Raw genomic sequence first — 18,201 nt, forward strand, 5'->3', positions numbered from 1 at the left:
ACAGACTCTAAACTGGAAGGATGCACATGAATGCTTTGGGAGAGAAGATAATCCCAGTTTCAGTTTGCCTCGTCTTCCTCTGTGATATCTAAAACTGCTTCTGGTGGTCATCCGAGTTGTTTCTTTAAGGAAGAATACTTTGTAGTGTAAATATTTATGTAGTTATTTTAGTATTTCCAAGACAGATTGTCTAAAAATATGTATCTGAAGTCTTGTTTGGTTTGCCTTGTTTTGGAATTTTACAGGCATAAAAATGAGTCAGAAAGTACCGTCTAGGAATGAGCAACTCCCTCTTGGTGCCAAGAGCAAGAAAAGGTTTGTCACTGTCCAGTGACACAGCATTCACATGATGCTGGAAACTACAGATTGCTTAACAGTGTTAGAGCAACCTCATTGAGTTGCTTGTGTGATTCAAAAATCTCTAGTGTTTTCTCAGTGATTTGGTCTCGGGTGGTGTACTGTGCCTCCCTGAGTATTTTGTAATAGTTTTCTGCTCTTCTCTGTGCATTGATTTAACCTCTAAAGCAGATATTTGTGCAATTTTTGCCTTTTAAAAAGTTTTGATTATTGTATTAATCTGGTAAGTTTTCAATTTTGGGTTTGAATGCAGGATAAATAACACAGCTGACACAAGAAGTGTCTATTGATTCCATTGTTGAGAAGGCACTGCTGGTTATTCTAGTTTTGCATTGAGGGCAGGAGCAGCAGCTTTTGACTACCAAATGTTTGATTACCAAATTGTGACATTTTCCAGATTTGGGTTTTTGCTCTGGCAAAGTCTTACTGCAGGGATGAGTAAGCATTTTGGGTTTTGGTCTGAGGACTCTGCCCTTGTAACATCTTTGTTGATATGGAATTAATTTTCCACCTGAAATCATGATCCTCTCCCTTTATTGCATTATAATCCTCCCGAGAGCAACCATTTGTGATACTGTGGGCAGATTATGACTTCAAGTGAAGAATAAGCTTCAGCAAACAGAAGCAGATGAGCTCTTAAAGAGATAAAGATCCCATTTTCTTGCTACCAATAAACAGCAAAAGTGAAAAAATATATAAACTACAAAGGAGAAGCACTGCCTATAAAGAGACTTTTCTGGAAGTTGTGACTTTTTCATATTGAGACGTAATAATCGGTAAACCTTCAAGTATTTTGAGGTGCAGTTACTCAGTGAGACAGACCCACATACTTGAATCCCTGTTTGGCATGCATTTCTAAGCACTTTCAGAGCTGCTTAGCTTCTACCAAATTCTTCTGTTACATAAACATGCTTTCCCAAAGAGTTTTATCCTGCTAATGGGGATGGGAGTATGGTGAGGGAGCAGCTGCAGCACAGGGTATATATCCAGGCTTCAGCCAGTAGCCATCATCTGTAAGTGAATCATAATGCATTTAATGTGTAGAAATCACTTCTGAATTCCGAACTCAGAATAGATTTGCTGGGTATTTTGGTCTCCTATGGAATATCTTCTTTTACTATGGAATAATCCCAGATGCCCACTAATATTTTTTGTGAAAGAAAATTTCCACAAGAAGTAAGCTCTGTAATAGCAGGCTGTCCGTGTTGTATTTTTCCCCTGTCATCCTGAATAGGCCTAGTATCATGTTGAATGATACCTTTTAAGTATGTGTTAGGATTTCACAGTGTAGAAAGAAAATGCGGCAATAAGTTTTCTCATTGCAGTAGTGTGGCAGAGTATCTGTCTCACAGAGTTACATCTCTGAGTTTAGAGGTCTTCCTAAACCCACGCAGGTCTGCTGGCTTCAGTGGCTTCCATTATGCTGTTTGTGTCAGCTCATATGGACAAGGTCCTGCTTCAATTAAGATACAGGGAGTTGAAGTCTGGCCATACCTGTAGTCTGAATGACTATTGCTTAGTAGAATAGGAGGCATCAGAAAAAAAGGGTTCAGGAGCTTTTGGTTGTATCTTTCCATCCTATGTATTTTGTAGCCATGATGCACCACACACATGAACTCCCCAGGTGGACTAAGCAGAGCTGGGCTCTACTCCTGTCCCTCCTATCCAGTGTTCAGGAGTAGAAGGTTGTCACCTGAAAGTTACTTCACCTTGACACTTCAACCTTTTCACATCATCTGTTGCATGCAAATGTCTATCTGTAGTAATTATTAGCATGTGTATGTAAATACATGTTTGTGTGTTTTGGCTATTTAAGAGTGTATCTACTTAATGGAGCACACCTTTAAATAATGAAAATAGCTGCATGTCTCTCAGAGTGTCCAGAACAGACTGCACTCTCTTCCCTTGAAGTTTCATGAACATTACGGGAGTAAATCTAGTTTAGTCAGAGCCATATATCTGAATTTTGATTGCTTCAATTTACCAGTGTAACAACATTTTAGCATAACCTTTCTGTGCTGATTTCCTAATTAAAACAAAACAGGGAAAAAAAGGCAAAACAAAACACAAAAAACAAAAGCTAAGAGTAGGGTGAATAAAGAACAGCAGGTTTATATGGAAATGTATTGCTCCCACTAGTTTTGAGCTGGCAGGAACTCAGGGTATTTAGATTCATAGCATACATTTCTGCAGTTTTAGTTAAAATCTCCCCTTGTAGAAGCCTGCTTCTTTATATGGACGAGCCATTTCTGGGTGCTGGGTTTGTGGCATAAGGACTTCAGCAGACATACGGCAGTGTTCGAGGCCGGGCTGGATAGAGACTTGGGTGAGAGGGTTTAATGTGTGATGTCCCTGCTCATGGCAGGGGGGTTGGAACTAGATGATCTTAAGGTCCTTTCCAACCCTAACTGTTCTATGATTCTATGATTTTACTAGAAAAATAAAAGAAGGTAGAAAATTAGGAATTGTTGCATCTATTCTTGCTTTTAAAAGGGAGTAAAGTCCTTAAACTGCAGGCTGTCATGAAGGACATAGATTTGGCTCACTTATTCTGAAAGCTGATGTGACTAAGCAAATGGAGTTCTTATTTACAAACTGGCCAAATTTGATATCAACCAACATTTTATCCAGTACAAATGACGCATGGCAGGCTGATGCATGCTCGTGAGCGGGACTCAGTGAAATGAGAGAATGCTCCTTGTAAATGCTCTGCAGGTAGCAATAGCGGGCTAGCATTAAACATGTTGCCATTAAAGGAATTAAATTCTGTAAGACGTTCTGGATGATGAGATTTTCACTGCAAGCCTCTAAAAAGCATTTGTGAAGGGCAGCTTTTCCTGAGTTTATTAATTTGGCCAAATATACATATATATCTCATATGGCAGAGAAAGGCAGCATTCTGTCTTAATTATTTATTCCAAATGGTAAAGTCTCCCTTCATATCTAGCAACATTAGAACTCTTAACAAGAACCATTAGTCATCATTAAGGGTTGCCAGCTACCAATTTTTCTCCACTTTCATTCTCAGGAAAAAATGCACCTTTTTCAGCTCATGCTCCCTAAAACAATTTCTCTTGAGGCCAAAAAATAACCTGGAAAATTTTAATTATAAACTTTTAATTAGAACTGTTTAGTAATAAATAAGTAGAAGCATGAGTTCATGAAGAAAAGCAAAGGAGTTACTCCTACTAGCTGTGTCAGTAACACATATAATTGAGAAATAGAACACAAATATGATATTAATGGCGCTTGGCAACATCTCTTTATTGTTACATGCAGTTTGTATGGATACTATATTAATTTAGGATGAGCATGCTTGTACCTTAAGTTGTTGTTAAGTTGTTGTTACCATCCTGTGTGATTTTTCTGCTGTTACACGGCTTCGTTCTGGGAGATGTTAAACACAATGATTGCTTTTTATGTTACAGGGCTTTAGGTCAAGTCCTCGTCATGCTAGAAGACGTGTAGCACCTCGCCTTGAAGAAACACAACCCATAGTGGAAGCTCACCACCTAAGTGAGCAGGAAACTTCTGTAAGAAAAAGAAAAATCAAGAAAAGCAGCCGAGTTCAACCAGAATTTTATCATTCTGTTCAGGTTACCCCGACTCGAAAACCTGTAAGTATTCTACCCCTGAGGGATAAATGGCACTGAAAATGTATAATAGAGGCATGTAATATAATTCTAACTTTTTGTCCATCCATCTTCTCTTCCTCAATTTAAAAATCTTTTCGGTTTTCATGTTCAGTGAATCTATATATAAATTTGTTAGACTGTATTTAATGCTGACGCATAACTCTAAAAATAATCTAGTTCTGAAGAAGGGTTTTTGAATTTTGGTTTTTGTCTAATATTCAGTCTTTATTCAATATTCCTGTAAGATACTTAATCTGATAGTCTTATAGGGATGTGACTTAACAGGTTTTTATAGTACATGTGCATGTTACTGAAATTCCTCACTCAGATTTATCAGAGATTCTATGTACTGAACCAAATTGATATTAAAACTCATTACTAGATACAATTTTGAGGTCTCTTCTACTTCATACAGTATTTATGATCTTTGTGCTTAACAAAGCTTGTATCAAGTCTCATCATTCTTTGCTCCTCAGCTTGATCTACACATAGTTCTTTTAATATTGATAACCTACTTTTAGTGAGGAAATATGACAATTCATTGAAACAGTTTATAACGTAAATGTGTGTAAGGATCCTTCCTGCAGATACACTGCATTTCTCCTTTTAGAAAGCTCATTGCTTTGATACATTTGCTGACTAACTTACCTGTGCCAATGTTAAGGGTCTTGAACTACTTCTATTAAGACAGTATTAATAAAAACATAATGACCAAGCATACTCTAAAAAAGACTACCTTGAGGTTGCTCCAACCTGGCTGAACCTTCCTAGATTTGTATCAGTTAAACACCAAGAATTATCAGTGAGTGCTGGAGCTGGTTTGAGAAAGAGCATTCCCTAATGGAAATACGTACCTGAAAGAAAGGCAGAGCTGCCAACAACTGCCAGAATTTTTACCTTTTAGCAGATACATTTTGTTTCTCTGCTTTCACTTCACCACGCTGCAGTTTCCTCTGTTCTCTCATGCTTCTACTTAGTTTTTATTTTACTCTGCTTATATTTATGCTGTTTATGTTTATGGTTTAATTTGCTCTGGTGGATTTGTTTTCTGCTATTTTTAAAGGATCTGTTCTTCCTTTCTTATCAGCCATCTCTCACTCCCATCCTATCTTGCTCTCTTAGACTACTTTGCCTAACTCTGTTATTCTTACTAGGTCTCCTTTCACCAGGCTCTCCACTATTCATCACTTGCTTCTGGTTCTTTTCCCCCTTTGTTTTCCTTCCTTCATCTCTTCCATCATTTCCTCTATGCCTTTCTATCCCATTCCTGTTTTTTGGATTCCCTTTTTTGTTTGATCGTTCTTAACTTTTTTGCATAGTAGGCCTATACTGAAGGTAAGCCTGCCTGTAATTGCTGAGGCTATTACCAGCTGCCACTGTTTACCAACATGGGCAAAAGAGCATCAGTGGTGCTGAGCTGAAAAGCTAAACCTGTGGAAATGGTGTAAACAGCAAAACAGACTTTGAAGAATGGATTAGTGAAGCTCAGAAAGCCCTGCTTTTCCCCAGAGTCAGTAACATGTCAGGGACTTCAGGACCAGCAAAGAAAAAAAAGTATAAGAACAGAACATGTGCAGTGTTACTACATAACTTCACTTCCCTATCATTTCATGGGCCTATGCTGTGTCTGACAAGACCTATCACTGAAACAACAATAAATCCCTGATTCAGAGAAAACTTGTCTCAGTGCTGTTGCCATTATGTCACTATCTTTTGGCAGTATATCTTTTATGCAACCAGATACAGTTCTTTTGATAGCTTTTTATTCTACAGACTCAATGAACTCACATTTCCACAAAAACGAATCATAGAATAAATCATTATCTCTCTTAGATTACAGAAAACATAAGTCACCAATTCATTTCTCATGGACATTGTAAGTTATTCTGAATATATTATTAATGCCATGGTGACAGGGTGAATAAGAGTCATGCCATGACAAATGACTGCAGCTTTGTGAAGTTCCACACAGTCCTGCAGCTTGTTGCAACTTCATTCCATGTAGTCACAATGTCTCGAAGATGAGAGGCTTTTGGCCTCTATCTTTGTTCAGTTTTACATGATTCAGTGCCAGAAATGTTCCTTAAGCTGCATAATTTCTTTCCGTTATTTTTTCCTGTTATTCCTAACTCTGCCCACTTGAACCACTTCAAATATATTGTCTGTTGTCTTGATGTTTACACTATGGAAATATCTGTAGGCAGCTATGGCCATGTCCTGCTTAGTCATCACATGAAAAAATATGTATCACGTCTGCTAACCAGCAGACTTAATTTCTCCTCATAAAACAGTCCTCCTCTGATCATTCTTGTTGCTTTTTTCCTACTTGTGTTTCTTTGTCCCTATTTTCTGACAAGAGAGAACGGTATTTCCAAAGTAACTATAAACCAGCCTTATGGAAAGGGTTTTCTTTGCTCCAGGAAATTTTTGAGAAATCACTCTGAAAACGTTAGCCTGTTTTGTTGCTGTACAAGCTACATACTCAGAGACTTTTCAGATATCTCATTAAAAGTTTTAATGGATGTCTGGGCTTTCTTAGTCCTGCTAATTTAGTTTATTTGTATTTGGCTGGTTTTGTTGTGTCTAAATCTTGTTTTGCAGTTTCCTAGCCATGGTTATAATTATCTGAATTTACTTGGATTTCTCACTTCCTGCATAGCAACCTGAGATCTTTCCAGTATTGTCCCTGATCTTGTCAGATCTAAATTAAGCGCAATTGTGTGTATTGGAGTAATCCTGCTGAACACAATGATTGCTCTACTTGAAAATCTACATGAACAGATGTTTGAGGAAATAGTACACCAGTTTTCTCTGAAAATCTCATTATTGCCTTAGACCTTCCAGGTCATAAATGAAGACATTAAATACATTTTGTCCTAATACTGATCCTTACCAGACAGAGTTCATAGCTATTTTCACCTTATTTTATTTACCATACTGCAGTGCAACATCAACATAATGGTGTGTAGCTTACCCCTTTTATGGCATATTGTTATATCTTGTACCCTTTAGGTCACCCTGTTATTGGTGGCTGTATTATTTGTGCTGACATTCTCTAAAGGTGACAGCTTTACATCAGCTTCACTCCGAGGAGAGTATAGAAGCGTGCTTTGAATTTTTGAACACAGTAGAGAGCTCTTGAGGAGAAACAGAACTGTGTTCTTTAACTTAGCATGACTTCATGCAAGTCAAAGGAGCGTTATGGACCACCCCTTTCAACAATCAGGTAGCTGATTCTGTATGGGTAGTTAAATTTCCCAAAGGTGTGAAAGTATGTGCAAAAGTCTCCTAGTGTGAGCTTGCTGCTGTCTAGCAGTACTTCTCCAGGGCAAATTTTAAACTGGTGGTTTTGTTTACAAGCACTTTGCAGATATTATCTGTATTTTAAATAGTGGTTTGCTCTGAAGCAAAACTATAAAACTCTGTGTGTTATTAACAGGTTTCTTTCCTGTGCTGGCCTGGAACCAAGAGATGGCCTTGAGTTTATGTAAACATATCTGTCTCCTGAGCTGTGGGGTCAGAATTACAGTTCTACCACACTCTAATTTCACCTGTATGACTAAATACAGAGATGAAAAGAGATGCTGTCAGAGAAGTGCCTTTTGACATCTCAACTGTTAACCAGTTTGAAGGGCTCCTAAATTGCCTGAATTATGCAGCCACCAAGAATTATTTCAAGTCATGAGTTGCAGTACCACAATTTGCACTTGGGTTTGTCTTAACAGGATCATTGTAAGACATGCAGCAGAGGAGACTACAGAGATTGGGGCGTAAATATACCTGGTTCCTTCACGTTGCAATGTGGAATCCCTGTTTCTTCTCAAAAGCCTTGTACTTCACACATCCAAACTTAGTGGTCTGTTTTGCCTCAGCACTGTAGTGACAGCATATTTTGAGATGATTATGTACTGAGTAGCATAAAAAACAAAATATGCATCTCTGAAGTAATCTACAAAGAATAAACTGACGAAGAGTGATTTCAGAAGCACTGTTTCTGTAGGTATCTCTCCATGTCTCCTAATGAACCTGTTCATAATTATTTAAAGACTGCCCTTTGCTGAAGCAATTTAGCTCCTTCAGGGCAGGTGCAGCATTGCTACAAGTCACTACAAGGGAATAGAAAGGGAGGTCAGGTGTCTGGGAGGACACGTAAAAAATCTACTGCTGCTTTGTTGGTTCCACTGAGACCACTGCCATGTGTGAAGTGAAGCTTGCAGTGCACGCTTGAAAGCAGAGTTTATCAGTTTCTAATGCATGTGAAACCTGAGTTGTTCTACCCATGGTCTTGTTCAGCTATCCTAGTTTTTTGCTTTTATGCATTTAAGCCTTAAAACTAATGAGAAAAACAATAGCGCAAGAAAAACCACTTAGGTTTTCTTTAAACACCTGATAACAAATCATTCATAGAAGTCTGGATATTGGCTGACACTTAGCTTACTAGAGATAAAATTGTTCATACAGATGAAGTTGTTCTAGGGGGCTTTTCTGGAGTTTTTAGTATGTCTCCTTAAATAATTGCAATTTCATTTTGTTAATTTCCATTTCTTCTTAGTCTGATGTTATTTACTAGTTTTCCAATGCCATGATGTACTTTACATGGTATTTGAAGGACCCAGTACAGGTGCAATACAAAAAATTAGTTATCAACCTGCACAAGACTTGGTTAATTCTAACTATTAGCTACTTAATCCATAGGTTGCGTTCACAGTTTCTTTCTTTTGAGACACCTGCTTGTGTTGATTAGTCTCCCATGAATCACATTTAGAAGCAAGCATGGCGGAATATTATCATATAATTTTTTGCCTTCAACAATGTTATTAATATTAATGCTTTCAAAATGTGTGATGAAGCTGTGAGCTACCAGACTCTATGCATATGTGCATACACACAGGTGTGTGTGCATCCTCTGTCAGAGTAGTATGGTCATAGCCATGATGAAGAAATGCAGGGAACAAATGAATTAATAAAATAAAGGGAAACAAGGACTGCAGTTTTTGCTTCAAGACTGTTATGGTTTAACCTGGCAGGCAGCTAAATGCCAAACTTGCTCCCCCACACACATGCAGTGGGGTGGGTTAGAGAATTAGAAAAAGGGTAAGACTCATGGGTTGAGATAAAGACAGTTTAACAGGACAGAAAAAGAAAATAATAATAAAAGAACATACAAAACAAGTGATGCACAATGCAATTGCTCACCACCCGCTGACTGATGCCCAGCCTGTCCCTGAGCAGCAGGCCCCCCAGCCAACTCCCCCCCAGTTTTACTGTTCAGTATAACATCATATGGTTGGGAATATTCCCTGGGTCAGCTGGGATCAGCTGTCCGGCTATATGCCCTCCCAGCTTCTTGTACACCCCCAGCCTCCTCATTGGCAGGGCAGCATGAGAAACTGGAAAGTCCTTGACTAAGTGTAAGCCCTGCTCAGCAACAACTAAAACATCAGTGTGTTATCAACACTATTCTCATCTTAAATGCAAACACAGAACTGCACCAGCTACTACGAAGAAAATTAACTCTATCCCAGCTGAAACCAGGACAAAGACCTAAAGGATATTTAATAAGCATTTTGAGAAGCTCAAGAGAGTTTATTAGGTGATTGATTTGTAAAGTTTTTAACAAGATTTAAACATCTAGCCATGTTAAATATTTAAAGTACCTTACAGAACCTATTTTAGGTGTGTAGGTTCTTTGCAGATATGACTATAAATGCTAAATCTAGTTATCTCTGAAATAAAGAGAAAGCCTTCGGTGGTCATTAGGTTGACTTCAAAGGTACCTTTTCTCTTTCTAAGCATACAAACACCTACCAAGAGACTGTTTACATCTCTTTCTTGGACTGTTGTGTTTAATTACTTTTCTTACAGCAAATAACTCCTCCCTGATAAATTCTTCATAAACAGTTTTGCACAAAGACTTCATTTTCCCACTGCTCTGTGAGGTTCGGTGACCTCCTCCCTTGCTGCCTGCTCCTGATTTCCTCAGGGCTGCTTTTCCCTCTCCACCCTGCAGCTCATCTATTGCACTGCAGCAATTGCCAGTTTCTTCCACTCCTCCTGCCCAGCTCCTCCCAGGCAGTTTATAGACTTTTGAAGGGATTTCTTAAAGTTGTATTGCCATGAGTTGCACTACAGATGTATTTACAACTTTAAACCCGCTGTTTGTTAAAACATAATGGTAACATTTAAAGAATTAGATATAGAATTTAAAATTGTCTTTTTTGTGATTTTTTTTCCTATGGATGAGTTACTACAGCTATTTAGCATAGTGCAAAAGAAATAGTTATTTGCAATAGTGCAAATAATTACTGATGACACATCTATGTAAAAATACATAGAAATAAGCATAGCAGTAACAGGGCAACTCCCCATTGAGAGCACCTTAACTGACTTCACTGCTAGCCCTTATTTGGAGAATTAAGGTAATCTGAATTAATTGTGCCCTGTTGTGGCAGATTATGCTTGTTTTGAGTATATTTACTTAGATTTACACTTGTGTGGTTGAAAATAGCATTTTCTATACACATTTTCAAAGCATCCTACACTTGCAGGCAAAGCTCTCTAACATAGGTTTTATCTTGATAGGTAAGCTGATTCCATACAATTTTTATCTGTATCAATTTTTATTCCCATGGGAAGTGCTTATTTACTGAAAATGGGATGAGAGCTTAAACCAGCCTGGCTGTGTTTGATCTAAAGTGTTGAAAGAGAGTCAAAGTGCACCCTTGGCCCTTGGAGCTGAAGCTAAGTTGCTACTAAATTAGAATTAAATATTCCTCAACTGTTATATCACAGAAATAGAGTTGTGAAGCCCTGGCTTGAAAAATGTCTAATAGCTTTTTTTTTTCCCCACTGTTATTTTGACATGATTTGCATTAACTGTGGTTTTGTGTTCACTGTAAAATATTACATGTATGCAGTGCAGTGTCACTGGGAAATTATTTTTAGCTGTTCAGAATTTTTCCTTTTTAAATCCCAATGACCCTTCTTAGGAAGTAATAACATAAAACTAAGCAGCCAAACTGTGCTAGCATGAAAACATATTTTATGCAAGTGATCATAAATAGTAAATTCTGTATGGTAGTTGAAGGCAGAGTAAAAACAAATATTAATCAGCTCTGATTTTGTTACAGTGGTGTTGTTTGCTGAACTTAAAATGACCAGTAATTGTCTCACAGATGCATAGTAATTATAGAATCTAAATGCAGACGTTTCCTTTTCCTTCACTGCCACAGGAGTCACTCTTTAGATTTGTATTGTGTCACATCCTACTGTGGCACATAAACAGTACATCTTTATATAGCAAGGGACTCCCTTATCCATTTGTATTTATAGATAACGCTACACACGGGTGTTATGTTCAAAGAATAGTTTGGCAAAGGCAAGTATTCGAATGTAAGGAAGCTCTGGAATTGAGGTTACACGTGCGGTTTTAATTCAGTCAACTATGCAAATGCGCTGTCATACAGAATTTAACTGTATGGTGGGGTGCGGGTTTTTCACAGGATGTTCTCTGTATTCATCGTAGGATGGAAGTGCTCTTAGGATGACTCTTATGTGTAGGAGTTTTGCTGCAGAAGTTGTAAAGCGTGTAAATGAATAAAACGACATTGCAGGAAGAGAGAGGATCTCTTATTTCTTTAAAAAGCAGTGAGTGCTGCCTTGCAGATTGAAGGATGGGCACAAGGCCACTGTGGATGTGCTGAACAACAGGCTTAAAACATTTTTGTATTCCTGTTTCTAAGTTCCTGACTCAAAGCATGTAGTTGGGTTTATAAAAGTTCTCAAGCTGCTACTCACCACTGAGCTCCATGTGTGCTGTGGTCTGAGTAGTACTGATATGCAATTCCAGTAACTCATAACATTGGATCCCTGATATCTCAATTTGACCTAGGTTACAAAATTGACTGCCTGGTTTCAGTTTGCGCCTTGTGTAATGGGAAAGATCATTAGTATTTGTGAAGCAGTCAGATACTACTGTAGTAATAAGCATCTCAAACCAGCCTGTGAAACGGTAATTTGTTCTTCACACCAGCATTTAAATAGCATGAAGTAAATTAAGTTCTGGGGCTGCCCACTGAACACAAAGTGATGACAAAGGATGACAAAACAAAATGCTGAACAACTGTTTATGGAGTGAATATCACTTAGCATTTGCACTAAATGAGAGCAAAACACTGGGGATGTAATAGTATACAGTATTATCATTATGGCTGCATCATGATGTACCAACAGGCTGAACTAAGGTTGCACAGTGAACCTTGAATCTTGGATTTGGTAATGTTTTAGTGCATGACTTTGCAACCTTAAGGAAATATTTTAACAAGAACTTTGTGTTTAATTTCCTAATATTGTTTAAAAAAAAAAGTAAACTTTAAAACAAAGCTCCATTGAGTGGCTCATCAGCAGGTTTTGACACTAGAACTACATGACAGAAAATTCTGCTATTACATTTCAGTGAAAGACTGATGCTATCTGTATTCCTCCATATGACTCGGTACCACAGGGGAAGAGGTATTCTTTTCTAGAGGAACTCTCAGCTATTTGCTAATGGCCGGAGTTGGAGTGAAATTTCCGTTTCCTACCAGGCTCCTGAGGGGGATGTGCTTTTGTGTGCTCATTCGTCCCAAGCGTGGCTCTGTCTGTGCTGTCTCCTCCAGCCTGCTCCTGACCTGCCTCTGCCCCACTGCTGGCTCCACTATTCTTCCCATTCCTCACTCCTCTGATGGCCTTAGCCTTTCTCCTCTCACTTTGTCAGTCCTTATATCCTCCATGCCACAGCCTTGCATGACCTGTCCCAGCCTCACCTGGTCATCTTGTTGCTCTGAGGCACTTGTTCAACCAGTCTCTTTGAATTCTGTGTCCCCCTGTGGCTTCTGGTTGCATACTGCCTTACTTACCTTCCTCGGCTCATGTCTCTCTTCTCAGAGACATTTTCCTCAAACAGTTCCTACTCTCCTCATTCATCAGAGTACTTTGTTCAAAGCCTTTTGCTGAGGCAATACCAATTTCATGCCAGCATGTCACATCTTTAGCTCTCCCAGCATTGGTGGTTGCTAGCCCCAGCAGTTACCTTGCAGTCCATTTCTCCTCTAGTCTTTATCCACAGAGTCTGCTGCTCCCTTGAATACTTTTCAGCTGCAGCTCCCATACTCTGCCGGACTCTGTGTTTGTCCCTCAGGCTGTCGATCCCGGTGTCTTTCTCCAGCCCTTTCCTCCAGTGCACTGGTTCCGGTGTTTGTCCTCTCTACATTCAGGCTTCTTCCTCTTGCTGCCTTAAGCAGGGTTGAGTGAGTCACGGAGAGCATAAAAGAAAGTCTCCTGCCTGTCAGGTCTGGTGCCTGCCCTTCCCTGCTCTCCATGCTTCTCGTCTGCACTGCTATTAGCCTGCAACCACAGCAGGCAATCAGCAGACAGAAAAAGTAGTTTTGTCTCCATATCTCCAAGCTGGAAGCATCCGGCTCAGCTCCTCCGTGGGGATGGTAGGTGTCCAGAGAGCAAAGGTAAGAGCTGCGAGGGTGGAATTCGTTTGGTCAGTCTGTGATGGCTGAGTATTGGTGCAGCAGCTGTAAGACTGCAGAGAGTCTTGAGAGGCTTTCTGTAGTCAGTGCCAATCCACAGAGATTGACACTGAAGACATTTTAATTGATAAATTCAAACTTGTTTAAAAAAAATAATAATAATCTGGTAAAATCGTGTTGTTAGTCACCTGGGCCCTAGGAATAGTTAGATCAAACTGTTTACCTTTGCAAAGAAGGATTGCTAGCAGATGAAGAGAAATGAAAAGAAGCTGATTTGCTCTGCAAAACCAAAAAGGCTGAGAGGTGGTACTGTGCAGGCTATGAACACATCAGGGAAGCAAAAAAGTCATTCAGGGAAATGAATAATGGTGGTTGCAAGAAAACAAAAGACCAGCAATAAGTTTCAGGTGGCAACCAGAGGAGGAATACTTGTAACCAAGAGAGTAGTAGGTTCTGGAGCAGCTTTCTTGGCAGAGCAGTGAGATGAAACCCAGATTTTAAAAGGTTTACTTTGTACTTCCTGATGCCATATTTATATCTCAAAGACTTGTCACTTTGACAAATGTAGACAGATTTTAATGCAGATGGCAAAAAGCCTATGTCTAGCTTAAAGGAGATTCATATTTGACGTGTCCATCCCAAAAGCTAGAGTCTTCTCAAAAAAAAATCACTGGGGTATTTTTTTAGTGTTGACAAATAACTACTGGATGTTTTCATCATCATGCTCTCAGGCTTCTCAGTCAGCCTTTGACTAATATTTTTCAAGAAAATTAAACCTTACTGATACTGGTACAAATTGCAGGGAATATTTTCAACCAAACTTGATAAAAGGCAACTTAAAATGGATTTTGTAAGAGAAAAGAATCAAATAATTAATACTATTACAGTGTTGTGTAATTAGAAGAACTGTGCTTTCAAATAGTTATATGTTGATTGATTGATGGATCAAGTCTTGAAACTTTGTTTTAGAACACAGGATTGAAACAGTTTGAAAAGAACAAATTAACGTTTCATTTTATAAGGGGGGAAACTTATCAGTCAGTTGTTCCTAAAAGCAGAATATCAATACTACTGGTTTAGATTTTCATTATGTCATTTAAAAAAGTGCTCTTAGTCCTCCTTTTATTTTTTTTCTTGAAAACAATCTGTGCCTATCTGAGATTCAAAAGCTACTTAGAACTTCAGTTTGTTCCTTGCTGTCCAGAGTATTTTCATACTCTGATACACCTTTTATGGCAGGAATAATTTGGTTTGCTATTAAAACATACATAACATAATGCAGTCTACAATAAGAGGTTTAGAAGGCTGAGGGAAGTATTTGAAGATATATGATTTCTTATTCCAGACTCTTCCCCTGTTACATGGTTGGCCTTGAAGGCATAGTAATCAGATACCTCTGTGCCTTCCTCATATCTTAATTGTTCTGTCACGTTATTCTCCTTTGTGTCTGGCAGACTGGGGGGATCTGAATGGATGCAAGATAGCTGCAATTAAAAATTAATACAAAACTTATTTTTAGGTAATGGGAAGAAGTTTGGGTTGGTTTTTTTTTTGTTGTTTTGGTTTTTTTTGTTATATACAGCAGTTATCTAAGGTAGATACATTTCTTTTACAGAAATTATTCGCAATTTTGAGATCATGAAATCCTGACATTTTAGGTATTAATATTTATGAAGCATTAATTTTGAAACAAAGAAAATTATAATGGAAGTAACACTTATATGTTGCTGATGGTTTTAGCATTAAACTCAAATACCTATTACCCATGCTGTAACTTCTTCCCAGATACTCAAGAGTAGCTTTTCAAGTGCACTGATGTCTTGGGCACAACACAGCTAGTTTAAGCTGAATGTTACTTGGCCCCACTTACATACAGTTCTTGGTTACACTGAATGAAGTATGCCTTGATTTTCAGTGTATTCATTTGAAAAACAAAAAACAACGAGCAGCTTTTCCTTGCAGAGCAACATACCTTCAATACCTTATTTTGCTGTTACAATGGCTATCTTCCTTGGTGGAAGCTGCTGAGATCCGTGTAGATTATCTTGACAGTATCTGATCCATCAGCTCATCTCACAGTTAGTTACAAATGTGCAGCATCTCTTAACTTTCTGCTCTTGAAAAAGATCACCATAGATGAACATAATTAAACAGAAACTCTACTTGTAACATAATATTCACTATTTTTTTTTTATAGCTACTAGAAGATGGTATCACTTCAGGCGAATAAGAACTTGAAATTTGATGAAATTTGACTTGAAATTGATACATGAGCCACATGGTTTCTGTTGCCTCCATTGCACATGTCTCATCCAGGGGCTGCTTCAATATTTTACCCAATTACTACTTAAAGCAGAACTTATAAGCAGTCATTGGAGCAGGGATCAGAATGAGGCACATGGTTCTCCCTAGAGAGAGCCTTGAGTGCTCTGATGCAGATCGCTGTGTTCCCTCTTCCTCATTCCATACCAAGAAATCTTGAACTCTTTTTTTTTCTAAACCTGTACCACTTCCACAATTAGGAGATTGTTGGCAGAATAGTCTGTACGCTGGCTAATGGGAGATGAGGCTTTGTGCGTAGGTTTCAAGCTTCTTAAGACAATAAGGACAAGGTAAACAGCTGCTTCACTTGTTTTAGGATTCAAGAGAAACTAGTGCTTTCAACTGTTATGAAAGGATGACTGAGGGCCAATTTCAGGAGAAGGTTTGAGGAGTACCCTATGTCTCTGAAGAATGAGATGCTGCATCATCCTGGATGAACAGGGTTTTTTTGACTACTTAGTTCTTACCAAAACGTCAGTTTTACATCATATCAGTTTTAGACTTGCAAGTAGATGGTTATCCAGTAAACACAATTTTGATGTTATAAAACTGTATCGCAATGAGCAAGTACATATGTGGATCTACCCTCTATCCATTTTAATTTCATGTCCTCAAATAACCTATTTCTTTCATGAAAGTTGGTTATTTTAGAAGTGGGGGAATGATACAGGTTGACCTACCTAGCATCCAGAAAAGATCCCATCTCCTTTTGAAAACCTATGAAAGGATCAGCATTTCCTTGTATGAATACAATCATAGGCTCAAAATGCATGTGACAGAATAAACACTGAATGCTTATTTCCATCTTCTTATACCCTTAAAAAGAAAGAATGGAAAATCTCTCTACAGAGCAATAATTTGTCTTGATGTTTGAGAAGCCTACCAGTTCACAAAGGTAGTTTAACATAGGCTCAGACCATGGATGCTCAGGACTTCTGGATTTTGTGTATTTGCCTTCCAGCTTTCTCCTTGTTGCTTTATAAATGATTGGCACAGAAGCATAAAAAATATTTATTTAATATGGCTGTGTCTCCATGGGTAGATTTTTGGTGGTATTTTTTTATTTTTTAAACTTAGCATTGTTGGTTTTACATTGCCTTCATTTATACTTTCATTTCTGTGTCTGTTTCAGATTTTGACTGTTTCTGACAACATGCAGTCCCAAGGGACTTGCATAGCCTGATTACATATGTTGTATGTTTTGTATTCTGCATTGCATTACCATCTAATCAGGGTAAAGTAGTAAAGATTTACTAATGTGAACATTCAGTTGCCCTAGATTTTATCTGAAATTTATTAAGTTATTATACTTTAAAAGTTGATCCACTTAAATACCAGTCAATCTGGGATGTTAAAGGACAAAAATAGGCTGCTACATTCAACTGGTATTCTAAAATATTCTAAATTAGGAAGAATCTTGTTGAAACACACTCAGCCCATAATTCAAACACTTCATTTATGTTCATATTTATCCATTGCCAACAATAAACATAATGAAAAGAAAATGTATTTCAGGAATTCGGAGATAGTTTAGTTCAAGTGAAATATAAATAACTCATAACTAAATGAAAATTAAGTTTCAGGCAATGTTGACTTGTACATCTCAACAGCTTCCAAACCCCCCCCCCCCCCAGTGTGAAAGGACTAACTGCAGTGGAAAATCTTCTCAGATATAAAAGTGCAAGATACTTCATTATATGTATCATTAGACATGCCCAATCTCTGATGTGCCATAGAGTTGGGGAAGTTTTGCAATACGATGATAATTCAGTATCAGCCTCTCAGCAGCTTTTGCAAGCTGGACTGCTTGACCAAGTTTAAAACCTGACCTCTGCTAATGCTTCTGCCTCAAGGAATGACAGTGCAAAACCCACTGCTGTTCTTGAGGGTATCAGATCCTACACAGCAGTGGCTTATCTGATACATGGTGTTGTGTGTTACCTTACATCTTTTTCCAGCTACACCATCTTCTACCTAGTTTCCACCTGATCTTCTGTGGTGCTGCACCAGTGATAAACAGTCCTTCTTGCCCTCCTCAAAGGAAATTATGCCTTGGTACTTGGCCAAATTCATCTCTTACAAGAAGTATAGTACATACTTCTTTGAAATCATCCCCATTACTGGAAACCAGCTCGCTTTTACAGCACAGTAGCAAGTCCAACTCTCAGGTGGCTCCTGCAAATCACCTGATTACAAAGAAAACTGTAAATACTGGCAGAAATTAATTTTACTCTCCTAAATGCTTCTCCTGAGCACTTTGCCTCCCTGGACACAGCAGTGAGGACTCCGTGTGCAGTTTGCACCCCCCTGTGGTACTGCCAGTGAAATGATGCATGAAATTTAATCCTGTAATTTGAATGCAGAGTAAA

At 38.4% G+C, this 18,201-nt stretch overlaps 1 protein-coding gene across 5 annotated transcripts in view; it reads left to right on the forward strand.

Moving 5' to 3' along the window:
- DST (dystonin) overlaps positions 1 to 18,201 on the forward strand; it is a 293,848-nt gene that overhangs the window by 12,375 nt on the left and 263,272 nt on the right. For all 5 annotated transcript variants that reach the window (XM_061347863.1, XM_061347864.1, XM_061347867.1 and 2 more), the window contains exon 3: positions 3,786 to 3,974. In XM_061347863.1, the coding sequence (XP_061203847.1) occupies positions 3,786 to 3,974 (189 nt within the window). The remainder of the gene's footprint in view (positions 1 to 3,785; positions 3,975 to 18,201) is intronic.

Source organism: Neopsephotus bourkii, unplaced genomic scaffold (genome assembly GCF_033783945.1).
Source record: "Neopsephotus bourkii isolate Nb327-2 ecotype Australia unplaced genomic scaffold, CSIRO-AGI_Nbou_v1 NB_330, whole genome shotgun sequence".
Taxonomy (NCBI): domain Eukaryota; kingdom Metazoa; phylum Chordata; class Aves; order Psittaciformes; family Psittacidae; genus Neopsephotus; species Neopsephotus bourkii.